Source organism: Ambystoma mexicanum, chromosome 6p, assembly GCF_040938575.1.
Source record: "Ambystoma mexicanum isolate Mex_15411 chromosome 6p, UKY_AmexF1_1, whole genome shotgun sequence".
Classification (NCBI taxonomy): Eukaryota; Metazoa; Chordata; class Amphibia; order Caudata; family Ambystomatidae; genus Ambystoma; species Ambystoma mexicanum.
In genome coordinates, this window is record NC_090935.1 from 299076013 (window position 1) to 299091275 (window position 15263).

The 15263-nt window shown below is 45.1% G+C and overlaps 1 protein-coding gene across 1 annotated transcript in view; it reads right to left on the reverse strand.

Moving 5' to 3' along the window:
• The window catches only part of LOC138511395 (asparagine--tRNA ligase, cytoplasmic), a 344053-nt gene that overhangs the window by 199657 nt on the left and 129133 nt on the right, over nucleotides 1–15263 (reverse strand). Inside the window, exon 5 of the mRNA XM_069627042.1 lies at nucleotides 14698–14787. Coding sequence (XP_069483143.1) covers nucleotides 14698–14787 — 90 coding nt within the window. The remainder of the gene's footprint in view (nucleotides 1–14697; nucleotides 14788–15263) is intronic.

Sequence of the window (15263 nt, forward strand, 5' to 3'; positions counted from 1 at the left end):
CACATGGCTTTCTGGGGCCTGGGACCCCGCTATATCCAAATCGCACTCCCTACTACCAGTCTCACCCTTTTCTCCCCTCCACCCCCCCGCTTTTCTGCCCTCCCTCCTCCAAATCTCTCAGCCTTATCATCATGACTATCTCCTCTTAACTTTCCCTCACCCCCCACCTGGCCCAACGCCCAATTTTGACAACACAACCTCATCTATCCCCAAATAACTAACACTTCCAACATCATTGACGTTGCCTTATGGAATGGTAGATCCCTCTGTAATAAAACTGCTGCTGTCTTGGACTTGTTCTTACGTCTGAACCTTCACTTCCTCTGTATTACCGAAACCTGGATTCGCCCCACAACACTTCTGTTCCCGCATCTCTCACTTCTTCCTCCTCTTCCTTTGCCCATGTCCCTCGATCCAAAGGCTGTGGAGGTGGCATTGATCTTCTTTTTCAGCCCAAGTGCCTTTCTACTCCCTGCCCCCCCCCCCTCCGCTTCCAGTCCTCCCCTCCTTTGAGTTTATGTATAAAATGTTCAACTCTCCGCATGCCACATCTTTTCTCATTATTTACCGTTCACCTGGCCCTCTCAGATCCTTCTATGAGGATATTGACCACCTCCTTGTCCTCATCTCCCCCAGTCCCACATCTCTAATCGTTCTTGGCGACTTTAACCTCCATCTCTCCACTAATCCCCCAATATCTCCTCTCCCATCTATACTTGACTCCTACCTTCTTACACATCTCCCTTCCCCACCCACACACTTCTCCACTCTCAACCTTATCTTTATCTCTTCTTTCTACGCCTCATCTATATCCACCCTTCCTAACTATCTATCTGACCACTCTTTACTCTCCGTCGCCTTCACTCCCCCCTTCCTCTTCTCCTCCCTCACCCTCCACCTCTTTCTCCCGGCGCGACCTACGTAACTTTAATCCCTCTCTTTTTTACGCCTCCTGTTCCTCTTCCCTCCCCACTCTCTCCAACTTCTCTCTCACGGCTAATGAGGCTTCTTCCACCTTCCTCTTCTCTCACTTCCAATCTCGAACTGCTTTACCCTCTCTCCTCCTTCCGCCCTTCTCGCAAACCTGCCCAACCCTGGCTTTCTCCTCACCTTTCCTCCATGCACCGCCTCCTCAGATGTCTTGAACGACGTTGGCTTAAACACTGCTCCCCTACCAACCAATCCACTTACTTCTCCTACCATACCCTTTATGATAACTGCCTCAACTCCGTCAAACAAACTTACTTCTAAGACCTTCTCCGCTCTCAATCTTCTCACCCTCGCCGAATCTTCCAAACTCTGACTCGCCTTCTCCCTCTCCCTACCCCTGATCATTCTAATGCCTCTCCTCTCTCAGCCACTGAACTTGCAAATTTCTTTTCGCCCAAAGTCCTCACTCTACGTCAGGACATTCTCTGCTCCCCTTCTTACTCTCCCCCCTCCCCCATCACCTCCTCCCACCAGCCCATCCACTACCATGTCCTCCTTCACTCAATCTGAGGTTTCCCTCCTCCTGTCTAAAACTCACCCTTCCGCCGCTCCATCTGACCTCATTCCTACCCCTCTCATTCCTGAAATGTACCCCCTCCTTTTACCTTGCCTTACCTCCTTCTTCAACACTTGTCTGGCTACCTCTACCATTCCTTCAACCTTCAAGCATGCAACCATCATCCCTATCCTGAAAAAGCCCTCAGCCAACCGCCATCTGGCGTCCAACTTTCGCCCCATTTCTCTCCTACCCTTACAGTGAAAACTCCTTGAACACATTGCCTTTTCACAACTCTCCTCCTTCGTCTCCAACCTCTCTCTCCTCCTCACTACCCAATCTGGATTTCTCCCTAACCACTCCACTGAAACTGCTCTCACGCCTGTACTCGACTCCCTCCTTTCTGCTCGCTACTCTAAGCACTCATCGATTCTCATTCTTCTTGACCTTTCAGCAGCCTTTGCCACTGTAGATCACCCACTACTCCTTGACTCTCTCTCTTCCTTTGGCCTCAAGACTCTGTCCTTAACTGGTTCACCTCCTATCTTTCCAATCGTACCTTTGCCGTCTCCTGGGGCAGTAGCACCTCCCCCACCTACTCACTAAACTATGGTGTCCCCCGAAGGATCCGTGCTCCGACCCTTTCTCTTTTCACTCTACACCTCTCTCCTAGCTCCAATCATCTCTTCATTTGGTGTCTCTCACCACTTCTACGCCGATGACACCCAGCTTTTCCTCTCCTTCTCTTCCTTTACCCCCGACATCCATCTCAAGCTCTCTTCCTGCCTCTCTGCTATTAAATCCTGGATGTCCTCCTACTTTCTAACCCTAAATACTAGCAAAACTGAAGCCCTATTCTTTCCCGCTAACACCCTCCCACCTCCCTTCCCACCTCCAACCATCCTCTTTCCTCCTTCCCAGCACCCCATCTCCCCCCCCCATGCCCGCAATCTTGGCCTACACATCGACTCAAACCTCTCCTTTACTTACCACATCTCTCTTGCCTCCCGTTCCTGTCGCTTCCAGCTCTATAACATTTGCAAAATCCGACCCTTCCTTACCTTTCACGCCACTAAACTTCTAATGTTCTCCCTATTCTTCACTAGACTTTCCATCTACCACCTGTTTTCTCTGCCTTCTCTCTTCATGATTCCATCTCTTCTCTCACTTCTCTGGGCTGGCTCTCCTTTCATTCCCAACTCAAATTCAACTTCCTCTGTCTTGTCTTCAAATCCCTCTACGGTCTTGCTCCACCCTACCTTTCCTCCCTCCTCACTTTCTACTCTCCTTCTCGCCCACTTCGCTCTGCCGATCATTTCCTACTCACTCTTCCTCATGCACCCTGCGCTCCATCCAGTTTCCGTTCCTTCCAAATTCTTGCTCCTTTTTACTGGAACCATCTTCCTCTCCCTATCCGCTCCACCACCTCTTACTGCTCCTTTTGCACTCCTTTAAAATGTTACCTTCTTCAATCACCATCCTAACACCTCTCTAATGTTTTCTCTCGCAACTGTTCTGTACTGCACATGTTAACTCATATTTCTCATGTAAATTGTTCTGTATATTGTTCTCAGTTACTGGATTCATGACTCATTATGTAATGCTTGTAATGTATTCCCGTTTCATGTAAAGCGCTTTGGCTTAAAGCGCTATATCAAATTTAATAAATACAAATACATACCTTCCTGCAAGAGTCCCTCAGTCTTCTAGCTCTAATTCTTTTCGGATCAGACGCTTTTCCAAGCAGAGAGTAGGGGGTAGATCCCTTTTCTCTGCAGGTGTCTCTCTCCAGAACGGCCTCCCTGCCCCGCTCAGACTTCAGCCGGAAATACTTGTCCCCATCTGCCTCTTGACTGTCTGCCTTCAGATTCTATAGGGCACCAGGCCACCCTATTCCAGTCTACCCCTGCACTTGGCCTCCCTGGTTACGAGAGGCTTACCCAGAGTCTTTAGCTCACTATCTTTCACAAAGAAGAAATATCCCAAACATATCAGTCTTTGTCCTGCCCTGGGGCAGTCCAGCACCGAAATGCTAGGCAATTCTCCTCTGAACAAGATTACCAACAAGAGTACCAACAGCATCCCCAGACACGTATTTCGGTCTGGTTGGACCTCATCAATAGGGAGGAGCTATGCCTCTCTAAGAGTAGTGAGCAAGGGGTCCACGTCTGTGCAGGACAAAGACAGATAGTGAGCTAAAGACTCTGGGTAAGGCTCTTGTAACCAGGACTCATGTCTGGCACAGTCTCCCAGGATCCCCCTTGTTATCTGTAACCCTGTGGGAGACTACACCAGCCTTGTCCTCTTGCACTAGGTAACCCAACCTTTGGTATAAGTCTGTACTGCATAAGTTGGTAGAGTCACTGAACAGCCAGGCATATCTCAAGAGGGGTCAATGTGAGCTGTAGGGTTGAAACAGAGATTCACAGTGACAAGGATCCAAATAACACTTACACTCAAGGTTTCGTGATTAAATAATTATTAATTTAACAGTCAGTTTTAAAATAAGCCTTCTTTAGAAGGGAGCAATATGCAACACTTAAAACATAGTTCAACAATATACTCCTGTTCAATCAAGTAAAATAGATACCCTTTTGGGATGGCACACAGATACTTCCTACACCCTGAGGTGACATCAAAAGTTAGGAAACTGTGGACATCAATATATCACTTTTCACATGTAAATGGTAATACTGAAGTTGTGGCAAAAAGGAAAAGGTTAGGGAAGGGAAGGGAACAATGGTTAACACGTTTCTGAAACATGTACGCACTTTTAAATCCCCCAATGCAATATAGATTAACCCTTTCCCAGCTATACAAGTAAGGTATGTATGACTTTTTGGAGGGACAGTTAAAACAGAAAGTCAGAAGAGTCTTTCAACAAGCCAGGACAGCCAATGTCAATTGAGCAAAGTCTAGCAGAGCTAAGGCACTTCTTGAAGATAGGTACAAAGTCTTGCATAGTGTTAAGGAAAGTTTTGTTGTAAAAAGAAATCATTGTTGGGACACAAGGTGGGAGGTTTGTGAAGGGCAAAGCTGCAAGCAACTCTGCAAAGGGCAGCAAATGCAAGTCTCCAGTGAGAGCAAGCAAGCTACACACGACGAGAGGCAAGTAGCCCTTAGTTCACAGTACCTTGTGTCTGAAGAAAGGATTCCCGCTGGCTTCTGTTCCTGTTGTAGTCCTACAGATCCTGTTGTTCCTGGGCCTCAGTCGTGGAGACAAGAGGGAGGACGTCTGGGGACTCCGGCACTACAATTTGAAGGTCAGCGGCAGCAATAGGTGCAATTCAGATCAGCAGCACTTCGCGGTTTCAGCTACTCGCAATTAGCACCACTGCAGTTCTTGGACACCTTGTGGACTTTCCTTGCTTCTGGAGTCCAGCACTCTGTTGAGGTGGCTCAGGCTTGGTTAGTCCTGCTTCGAAGGAGTCTTGAAGATCTTCCTGGAGGTCGGGACCGGCTTAAAGGCGATGCACTTGATTCTGGTGTTCCTGTCCCCTGTCACTCGGTTCCTGCAACACCAATGGAATTACAGCCAGCAAAGAGAGGGGTTTCAGTAGAGTTCGTCTTGGGGTCGATTGGTCCCACCAAGCCGGGGAGAAGTCGTCCTTTCCGGGATTCTCTAGTTGATGTCGAAATTGGAGCTTCAGCACTGCAGCAGGGCTTCACAGGGCAAACCAACAGTCCAGGAGGTGCAGCAAGCTTCTCTTCCAGTTTCTTTCTTTGGTTCCTTCGTCCTGTGGTCAACTCGGCCTTCCTTGCAAAAGACCTCGCCTTTTATGAAAGTAGTTCCCATTCATTTGCAGCGTAGCTGTCGCTCACACAGCAGGGTGGCTGTCCTTGCAGGACAGCCACCCGGCCAATCACCTTTGGGTGCATTCCTATTACCAAGGAGCCTAACCACAGGGAGTTTTGGGCACCTCCCTTGCTTCCTGCCCCGACAGACATGCTGGAGCCAGAGGCGGACTTCACCAGTGAATCCCACCAAAGACAAAACTAACAAAGGGCCAAACCTGGTTTAGCGCGCAGATTAAATCTCAATAAGGACCTTTCCAACAGGAAATGGCGAAAAAAGAAGACCAGGGCCATTTTGACAAAATGGGCATGCATGGGTGCAAACCTGCAGCTGAGGATTCAGCCTACGGTAAAAACACACAATTGTAGGAAAAAGTACACCACTACCACCAGCCATTAATTGTAGAAAGAGTAACATAAAAATGTTACATGAGAAGATAGACAAAGAGGATACTAAGTAACTCCTCCAGCACCCTATTGTAAAATAGTGTGTGCTGGGTCTATAAAGAGAAAAATGTATATAAAGTCAATTTCACTTCACTACTCTTGGAAACAGTAGTTTATCCAAGACGAGGTATTTAAACCTTAGCATAAATCCAATGGATTTCTATGTGACACTGCACTGAGGGTGCTGTGTGCCACAATGTAAAAAGATGATGCCTATGGAGTTTGTCAGACTCCAAAACCAAAAGAAACACAATGTTCAAATGAAAGAAAAAATACATGAGAGGGGAAAAAAGGTCTCCCTCTCTCCAGGAGGAAAATTAAAAGTCCTAAAGTCCAGCAAAAAGAGCTTGGTCCCTCTAAGGTAGAAGGGAATTCGCATATTTTGGAAAATTCTCCCCAACATTCTTCCCCCTTCTTGTCTTGTTGGGCCTCAAAGTACATTGTGCATAGGCGTATTATAAATACCCAATAAATCAATAAAGCACCTAGATGGGGTCCGTAAGGCATAATAGCACTGAAAACAAGACAAAAGCCGACAAAAGGACCATACATAAAAGACCAGAGGGGAAAGAGGCTCAATTCAAGTTAGTAAAAGAGGACAGTTTTAAGTTCCCTTTTGAATGTCGCAAAACTGGAACAAGCTCTTAAATCTGGCAGAAGGGAATTCCAACATCTGGGAGTAGAGTGGGGAAAGGAACCTTGTGTAATTATAGAAAGTTTAGATTTAGTAATTTGTAAAAGGTGAGACAGTCTACTATCCAGGTAGCTGGGCACTTGTGAGTGATGCAGAGAATTCAAAATGTAACTCTACTATCAACCGGCAGCCAATGCAGAACCCTCCTTTCAGATCAAACATGATCGGATCTACGCAAGCCCTGAATACGTACCACGTCATACTGAATCACCTGCAGGTGAACCATTTTGCATTTGCCAATTCCCTGGAGGAGACTTGCACAATAATCCAGACGCGCCCCAATATTCGCCCTGGCGATGGAGGCAAAGTTAGATGTATTATGAAAGGGCCTAAGTTGCGCAAGAAGTTTCAGGAAGTATGCCGAACTTGACACCAGACTTAATATGAGACTTCATATTCCGTTCCTGATCCAGTATGACACCCAATGTTTTGACTTTGTGGCAATGGCACAGCCTGCAATCTGAAAAAAACTGGTATTCATTGCCAAGCTTCTGTTGGGAAGGAGGGGCGGTTATCCCAGACCCCGTCCCATATCCCCCAGCGTTTTTGGATGAAACAGAGGCCCCATGAAGATACAGTAGGGGCTAGATTACAGGGGGCACAGGGGAGTCGTTAGGAGCCATAATGCAGGGAGGGGAGGTGCGCGTCTGTATGCATGGGGAATTAAATGCCATTTTGAAGAGTTGCAGCCATATTGGAATAGAGGCCTAGTTTTGCACTGAAGTCGGGGCTGCAGCCCAATTCACACACATATAAATTAAGTATATGCAGGTAGTAATGGAATGTAGCTTGAGCACTGGTGAGGAAGGCCAGAGCTGCAGAGATTCAGAGACCCTTCATTGTCACAGGTTACCAACATTTCATATCCCAGAAGGAATGCACCCTGCAAGGCCACAAGGGGGTTCAGAGCTCACTCAGAAAAGCAATCCCAGGAGAAGGAGGGCACAAGCCTCCGACCCTTCCTGTTCCAGCTCCAAGTAATGGCACCGAAAAAGTGCCAGCCACAAAACCCCCAGCATTCTGAAGTACCAGCCAGTCCCAAATCACCAACCATAAAACTGTTAAACCCCCTGAATCAATCAGAAAAGATCTGAAAACGGGGATTAGTCGCCTTCAAAATAGGTTTGCTCGATTTGTGCTGCAAGGTGCCGGGAGGGATAAAACAACATAGCTAATACGAGGGTGGGGAACTTTGGTAGAGCGCCAACGTGTCTGGAATCGAGCTGTAGTTTGTTAGAAGCAATGGCCCCAAGGTAACCGCTTAGACCAGGTCTGCAGTACCAGGTGCACAACAGGTTAGAGATGGAGCCTGTATTGTTTTTCTTCACAAAATTGCTAATCAGTGGTAATTTCATGCCCGATGACACGAAAGGAGGAACCCACGTGGAAGATGGGCAGAAGGGGCTGGGACCAACGGCATGGCATCCCTTATTGAGCTGGTACCCTATGTATAGGGTCTCGACCAACCAGCCACACAGGTTTGCACATTGTGTTATTTACGTCACTGATGACACTGTATGTCCTCATAAAGTGCTGTTCGTACTGATTCTGCCAGAACGTTTTGTGGCAGCAGAGTCCTTTGCTGGTACATCTCTATTTTGTGGAAATAAAAAATTTCCTCGCAAGAGGTGCGCTGGACTTTTTTCCCTAGTGTGTTTTTTTTTTCTGGTGCGGGTGTTGAGGGGATTCTCTACATTTCAAAAGCTGGAGAGCGGTGCCCGCAATCATAAGCTCTGTCTTTAAGTTGTTGAGTGCAAGACCATTTTCCACTATCCAAGACTCAATCAGATTATAGATGATGTTAACAGTGATGGAGTATTTTCCGTTATCAACTGAGAGCAGGATGAGACACTGCGTGTCATCAGCATAGTTCGCGAAAAGCTCCCCCTCTGCATCAAACATCCAGATTGTGAAGATGTTGAACAGTGTAGGTGAAACACACAATCCCTGTGGGACTCTACACGAGGCCAGGCATTCGTCTACCATGACGTCATTACAGATTATTTTGGATTTACGGTCAGAGAGGAAAGAGTTAACACACTACGCAGCCTCCAGCGAGGAGTCCCAATGACGCGATCAGGGGACGCGTATAGAATGGTCCACAAGGTCAAATGCAGAGGATAAATCACTGTGCTCCCTTTATTGAACAAGTGAAAAATGTTTGCCTTGAGATCCAACAGGGAACACTTGGTGCTGTGAGCTCTACTGAAGCCTGATTGCTACTGCCCCAGTATTTTATGTGTGCCCAGGAAATCATGGATCTGAATATGCCCTCCCCACCCCCCCTTAATCTAGAATTCTTTATTATTTATTAATTTTTTTAACTCCTTAATAGGACACACGAGGGAGAGCTTAAAGTCAAATAAGAAGGGGAACTGGATCTGGGGACAAGTTTAAAGGAGGGAAATGCTAGAGAGCTTCACTATATATCCATAGGTTATCCTGAAATGCTTGCCACAAACTAGTCCAGTTACAAGTACTTCATAGAACATACGTGGCACCTTACAGAATGTCCAAATTCCCCGTCACAAACTCGGCTGACATGGGAAGGCAGTTCCGATTCACGAGTTCTGGAAATGTCAGATTAGAAATACATTTTAGGGAGCGGTACGCCAGGAGGTGCTTAATATGGGAATTAATGAGTTGAGTTGGTTACCTGAGACATGTCTTCTAGGATTATGCGCAAAGCCGAAAAATAGAAAACGCATAACTAAATTCATGGACATGGTATACATTTTAGCTAAACGCAGAATTGCAATTGTTTGAAGAAGCTCTTTCAGGCCAGTGGTTGCTATATGGTAGGCATACCTGAAAAAAAAAACAGGCACTAGTGGAAACCAAAATATGATATAGATAGAAGAATAAAAGCAATGTTGACATCAGTGATGTATTAATGGCCTGGAACAAATTGACCCAGTCGCTATTTTATCCTTTGGATGATAAACCATTGTGAACTGTCTACACTGTTTGTGCTGTTGTCCGACTACTACATGATGAGATCGCGATTTTAATGTAACCAACCTATATATGTAAGCCTCTGGCTAACTCATGTCTATATATACATTTATGCTGACCTATCGTTTTATACCCCAGACTTTGCATGTGCCGCCTGCCATGACTGTGTCAAGTGGAAAACATGGATTTAACACAAACTATATTGTTTGCTTCACTTCCATGTAATGTTGTAACATACAATTTGAAAATCAATGCAGAATAAAAACATTTTAAAAAGAAATTAAAATTGCAATCTACTGGCCAGACAAACGTCACTTGCCCAGGGCATAAATGCAAATCCTCCACAGGAAACGGCACACCATTTTTTACTCACCAAGAGTTACTTGTCACCTACCACTGGTTGATGGCTAGAGAACATTTTGTGGTCCGATACCTACACAATACCATGCTTCCAAAGAAAACAATAAGTGTACGGACAAGCAAGACTTGGAAAAGATCGATCCAATTATTCGGTTTACCATTCAGGCTTGTGGGCAAGAACCACAAAATAACTCAATTGAAGAAGCAGAAAATATTCTATGCATTCTTCTTTGAATTAAAGAAAAGAAGGAGTCAGGTGCAACAAGATAGCAATGGCGTTGGTATTGCAAAGGCAGAGAGAGGGGCAAATTCAAGGTTGAGAAGGCAGAAATTAAGATTATTGTGTAGGAAACATTGCTAGCGGACAACTACCTGGCTGCGGCGCAGGCAGCCGAGGCCAAAAAGGCACGTTGGCGCTCTCTCCCATTGTCACTCGCTGGGAAGCTTTCACTCATCCAGATGGTATTGCTTCCCAAGTTACTGTATACATTTAGTAACATACCCATCTGGCCGGGGAAGAGGGGGATACTTTACAAGATTACACAAATTGTGCATGCAGTTCTTGTGGCACTCTGGTGCGGTGCACAAAAAATGGTCGGATATGACACTCCCATACAAAAGAGGGGGATTTACCGTCCCCAACCTGATGCTGTACTGGTTGGCGGCACAGGCTCAATACGCCTCCCATTGGTATCATGGGTCCCCATCCCGCCCCCATGTCAAGCTGGAGATTCTTGAAGCAGCCGACATTAATGTAATGGCACTAATATTACACCGGCAGTATGCACCAGACTCGCCAATCGACCCAGTCGGAACCACCGTACATCCTGGAGCCGATTATTCAGTGCCACGGCTGAACAGCACACCTCCTACAAGTGGTTCCCTGTCTGGAGGTTCTTCTCGGGCTGGAGCCTACACACGACACGGCCCTGGCGCGACACTGGGGAACCCTGGGCTATCATCCACTAACAGACTTCTATCCCGATGGGCGGTTCATAAACCCACAGACATGGAGGCCGGGCCATTCCGGGGCGGCACTAGAATTTCTGCAGTACTATAGGCTTTGCGCTGCCTTCCATACCGCTTGGCCGGATTTCCCGAACAAGCCTCCCCCTACTCTCCAGCGATTGCATGTATCGCAAATTCAGGGGGAGCCCGTGGCATTGTCTCCATTATACAAACTGTTATTGACGAGTGCCCCGACCCGACCCTCCAGGGCGTGCAATGAGTGGGCAAATGAACTGGGCCTTGAGGTTTCTGACCACCTATGGGCGAAAATGTGCACGCAAACTAATAGTCTCTCCCTCAATTTCAGCTACCGTGTCATGCAATACAAATTGTTGAACAGGCTGTACTACACTCCCCTCAGGATCTCTAAATTTGCTTGTACCATCCCACAATCCTGCCTTCGCTGTAAGGCGGAGAATGCACTATTATTGACCCTGACCCGATGGGAGTCCTGTTTGGGATGTGGAAGGCTGAAGGGGCTAAATGTATGGCCACATTTTTAAATACAAGTTGTATAGTGGCCAAGAAATGCATACTTCAAAGCTGGAAGAGATCCTCTCCCCCTACTTTTCAGAAGTGGTTAAAATGTGCTTACTTGGTCTCAAAACTGCGAAGAAGAGTACCTTAACATGCTTCCTACTCGCTCACGCCCTAAGAGCATTTGGGCTGCATTCAACAGCTATCTTCACAGTTAAGAGGAGCTCATCCGAGAGTGGCTCCTCCCCGATTCCAGAATGACATGTTTATACCTTGTGGTGCGATTCCGATTTACTGCTCCCCCACCTTTTGTAAAGCTGATCTCTCAATTGCTGTATTACTCCATATGCACATTGAATGTATTGCTCGCCCTGATGTATGTGTTTGAGTAGGAAGATGAGACCACAGGGGGACCAGCCTGCTGACAATTTCTACTACTGAACGAGGACTTGCTGAAATAGAGACGGAAGGTTCCAGCAACTCTTAGGTCCACTTTTAAATCTGCTGTTGAGCCTCTGTCTGGATTCCAGCTAAGGGTGGGTCCAACGATGCTTATAAAATGTAAATGTAGTCCCTTGGCCACAGGATATTGCATTGCTCACTGAATTCAGCTCAAGGCAGATCCACCTGGAACTCAAACCCATCAGGAAGAGGATTGGCCTGTCAAATCCCACATCATTTGGTATGAGCTTGACAGAACTGCTACCAGGTATTAACATTAAAGCAGGGGCATATAGCGGGCCACATTGCTGCAATCGGGCCCGCTATATGAGCCTGCTCCTAATGTTAATATTCAACTGGGTTTCTCTATAGTACTGACTGGGTTTGTCATTTGGTGTCATTTGAATGACCAGTCATGGGGTTTGTCAGTTTAACTATCTGGTGATATTTTCTAATAGGTATAGGTGACACTGTGCCATCTAGCCAAAAACAAACAAAAGTCTGGTCTGACTTTTGATAGAGATGTCTAAAGACTTAACCCTAGGAAATTTCATAACTGATAACTAAGAACTAGGGTATCCTTAGTCGTCGTCTAATACATTTATTTGAAAATTAAAATGTGTATTGGCTTTATACAAAACCTTCAGCACTACACAGCATAAAAATTACAGAATAGAAAAACAAGTTAAATCAAGTGAAAAAGCAAAACAAAAGAACTCCAACTACAATTTCGACATATGCAAATTATAAAAAAGAAATGTCCATAAATTAAATAGTAGTTTCACTAATTAAGATGAGCGCTTCCTTCTCTATGTAATGTGCCACTGCAGTAATTACTAGACTTTCAGCGGAGTACAGTGTGCTCCAGAATGCATCTGTCTCCCAACCAGCCTCAGAACAGATACAATTCCCACATCCCTTACCATATATTATGCGTAACACTGGGCATGTGGTAAGTATGTGTCGGGTGGTCTCTATTAAACTATTGACAACGCCTATCCACACAGCGAATGCCCCTCCACGCTCTAGTGTACTCAAACGTGGGAATTATATTTAGGCGTATGATGTGAAACATCTAAGGTCGATGGAGTAAGGTTTTAGTAGGTAAGAGCAGGGAGCATTAGGGCGAACCCTGTGTACTATACTCAATTCATCTACTTTTAGTGCTCAACTTAGCAGTGTTTTGTGACCTGTCCCAGACCATAGTTTTGGACTTTAGTTCTTGAAAATATTGCTAATGTAGTCCTTGAAAATATTGCTAAGGGTACACAGCATCAGGGACCATAAAACCAATGTAATCAAAATGGAAAATGACCGACTGCTTCAGCTCACATTAAGTTTGATTAAGGAGTTTGTTATTCTCGTTCTGTGCAATGGTGCAGAGCAAGGCCCTACTCTCCTTGAGGAAGAACTTCGTGCATTGTATTAACCAGAGGGCCGACAGGGAGGGCAAGCCAGCTCGCACCTCAGTGCCTCCACACTGGGTACGTCAAGCAGTGATTGAAGGAGTTTTCCCTCTAATCGGTCAAGCCAGTTGATTCATTTCGATGGCAAACACTCCAAACCATAAAGTATGCTGGGAATAATTCTGACCTTGTGTATCTCCCAAAATACCTTCCACGTTCTGGCACCTTTTGTTAACAATAAATTCCCGGATGGCCACAAGTTCCAAGTGACATAGTTACCAAGAAATTGTGAGGCTGTCTAATACAACCAACTTTGACTACATAAAATTAAAAAAAATAAAGGAGGATCCACCCACATGATGCCAAAAAAACAAAATGTAAAGAATGCAAGACTGGCAATTGGTTTAAGAACTGTGGTACATTTGGCACAACTCCAAAACAACCTTCCTTCACAATATGTCTCTATAGAGTTTGAGTTGCCAACTTTGTACCGCTCATCAGTCTGTTTTATGGAAAACATTTAGATTGACAAACATATGTTAATTATCACAGTTCTGGAACACAACTCTAGCATTATCCTCACTAAAATGGAAGTTCAATCACTTTGTCAAGTGTTATTATTCAGTGTGGTGAGCTGCGTCAAGCAGAAATACTGGAATGTTTTCAGCATGACCAATTTAAAAGCTATTGCTTTCACAAGGAGATTGATAAGGAAAGCAGCAACATTGCTCTGGAATACTCTGGAGAAGTGGCCACTCTCAGAGAAATACTCAATTGACTGCTGTTAATGTCCAACGTCACTGCAGCTGACAAGGAAGTATCCATCAACATCCCCTCCATTTGCCCTTAAAGTACATTTTGTAGCCCATAGAAAGGCAACGTATAAATGCATACCTTAGATATATAGATCATCAATAACATGCAAGAAGGTTTTAGATAGAAATGTAAAAAAACTGCTTTCATCTAGGAACATTCACTTAAAATAATTTGAGCCACAAAAGCTATAGACATTGAGTCATAGACTATCAATCTGTATGGCACTCTATTCTCCCCAGTATAACAGAATATCTAAGTCAACAGGATGCATGTTTATCAAGACCGGTCTCCAACAATAATATTGGTGGTTTTCAACAAGCTGGCTACATTTAGTTTTAGGTCAATTGCCCTCTTTCATGAAATCTTACAACTCTGTCAGTATTTTGTCAACTTAAAGCAGGTCCATAGTGCACATTCCTTCGGTAAAGGAATAAGCTGCAAACTATACTGAATCCAGGATAAAATGCAAACAAACCAGCTCACTCAATTGTGCTGACACTCTAAACTATTAAAATCCTGTTGTTGGCAGAAATGTTCAATTAGGTGGGCTGCTATGCATGTTTTGGTCCTGTTAGCTGGCTCAAGTAGAATGCAAATTATTAATTCAGAAAATGTGCAACTTATCCTTTTTAGCATCTGTAATGGGGGTAAACACTTGAACAGATAGAAACTTAATCTATTATACTTCAGCACAACAAGGAACTTCCAGTTGACAGGTTTTGTTTAATAGTAAAACTATTGCTAGCTTTGCAGTTGTTAAGATGACATACAAAAATGATAGTGGAGGTTAATATTAAAATAATACCACTTACAGTGATCGGCTCTGGAAGAGTTGGATCATTTATAACCGTGATTCTTTTAGCTTCCTCCAAGTTCTTTTCTCGACGGAGATTGTCTTCTGCCTAAAACGTTAGGACAAACATTTGTATACATTTTCTTTACCTGGCATTGCTCACAGTTCATAATAACCATTGGTACAAGCCTCAGTGCTAGGTGACCACTAAGACGGCAGCAAATGCAATATAAATGCCCACTACATTACTCTACTTATGTGCTGTAAAGGCACCAGTTTGGAAGTAGCTCAAGCAGTGTAATGTGGGCGAAAATTCACTAAAAAACAAGGTGCCGGTGCAAGGCCATTTTGGACATTCACTTTCATAACCACAACGGAAGTATATGTTTCTATGAGCTCAATTAAGCGGACATGAGCTCTGCCACAGTAGCACGGTTGGAAAGTTTATATTTGAAAGCAGACAAGTTCCTTTAGGAGGGATAGTTGCCACATTGTTTGATCAAGGATGCGCAAACTATGGAGTCAGAGCTGTGCAGGTGCAGTGATAAGGGGTGCTGGGAGCGAGCGCGCTGGAGACGAGCTGGG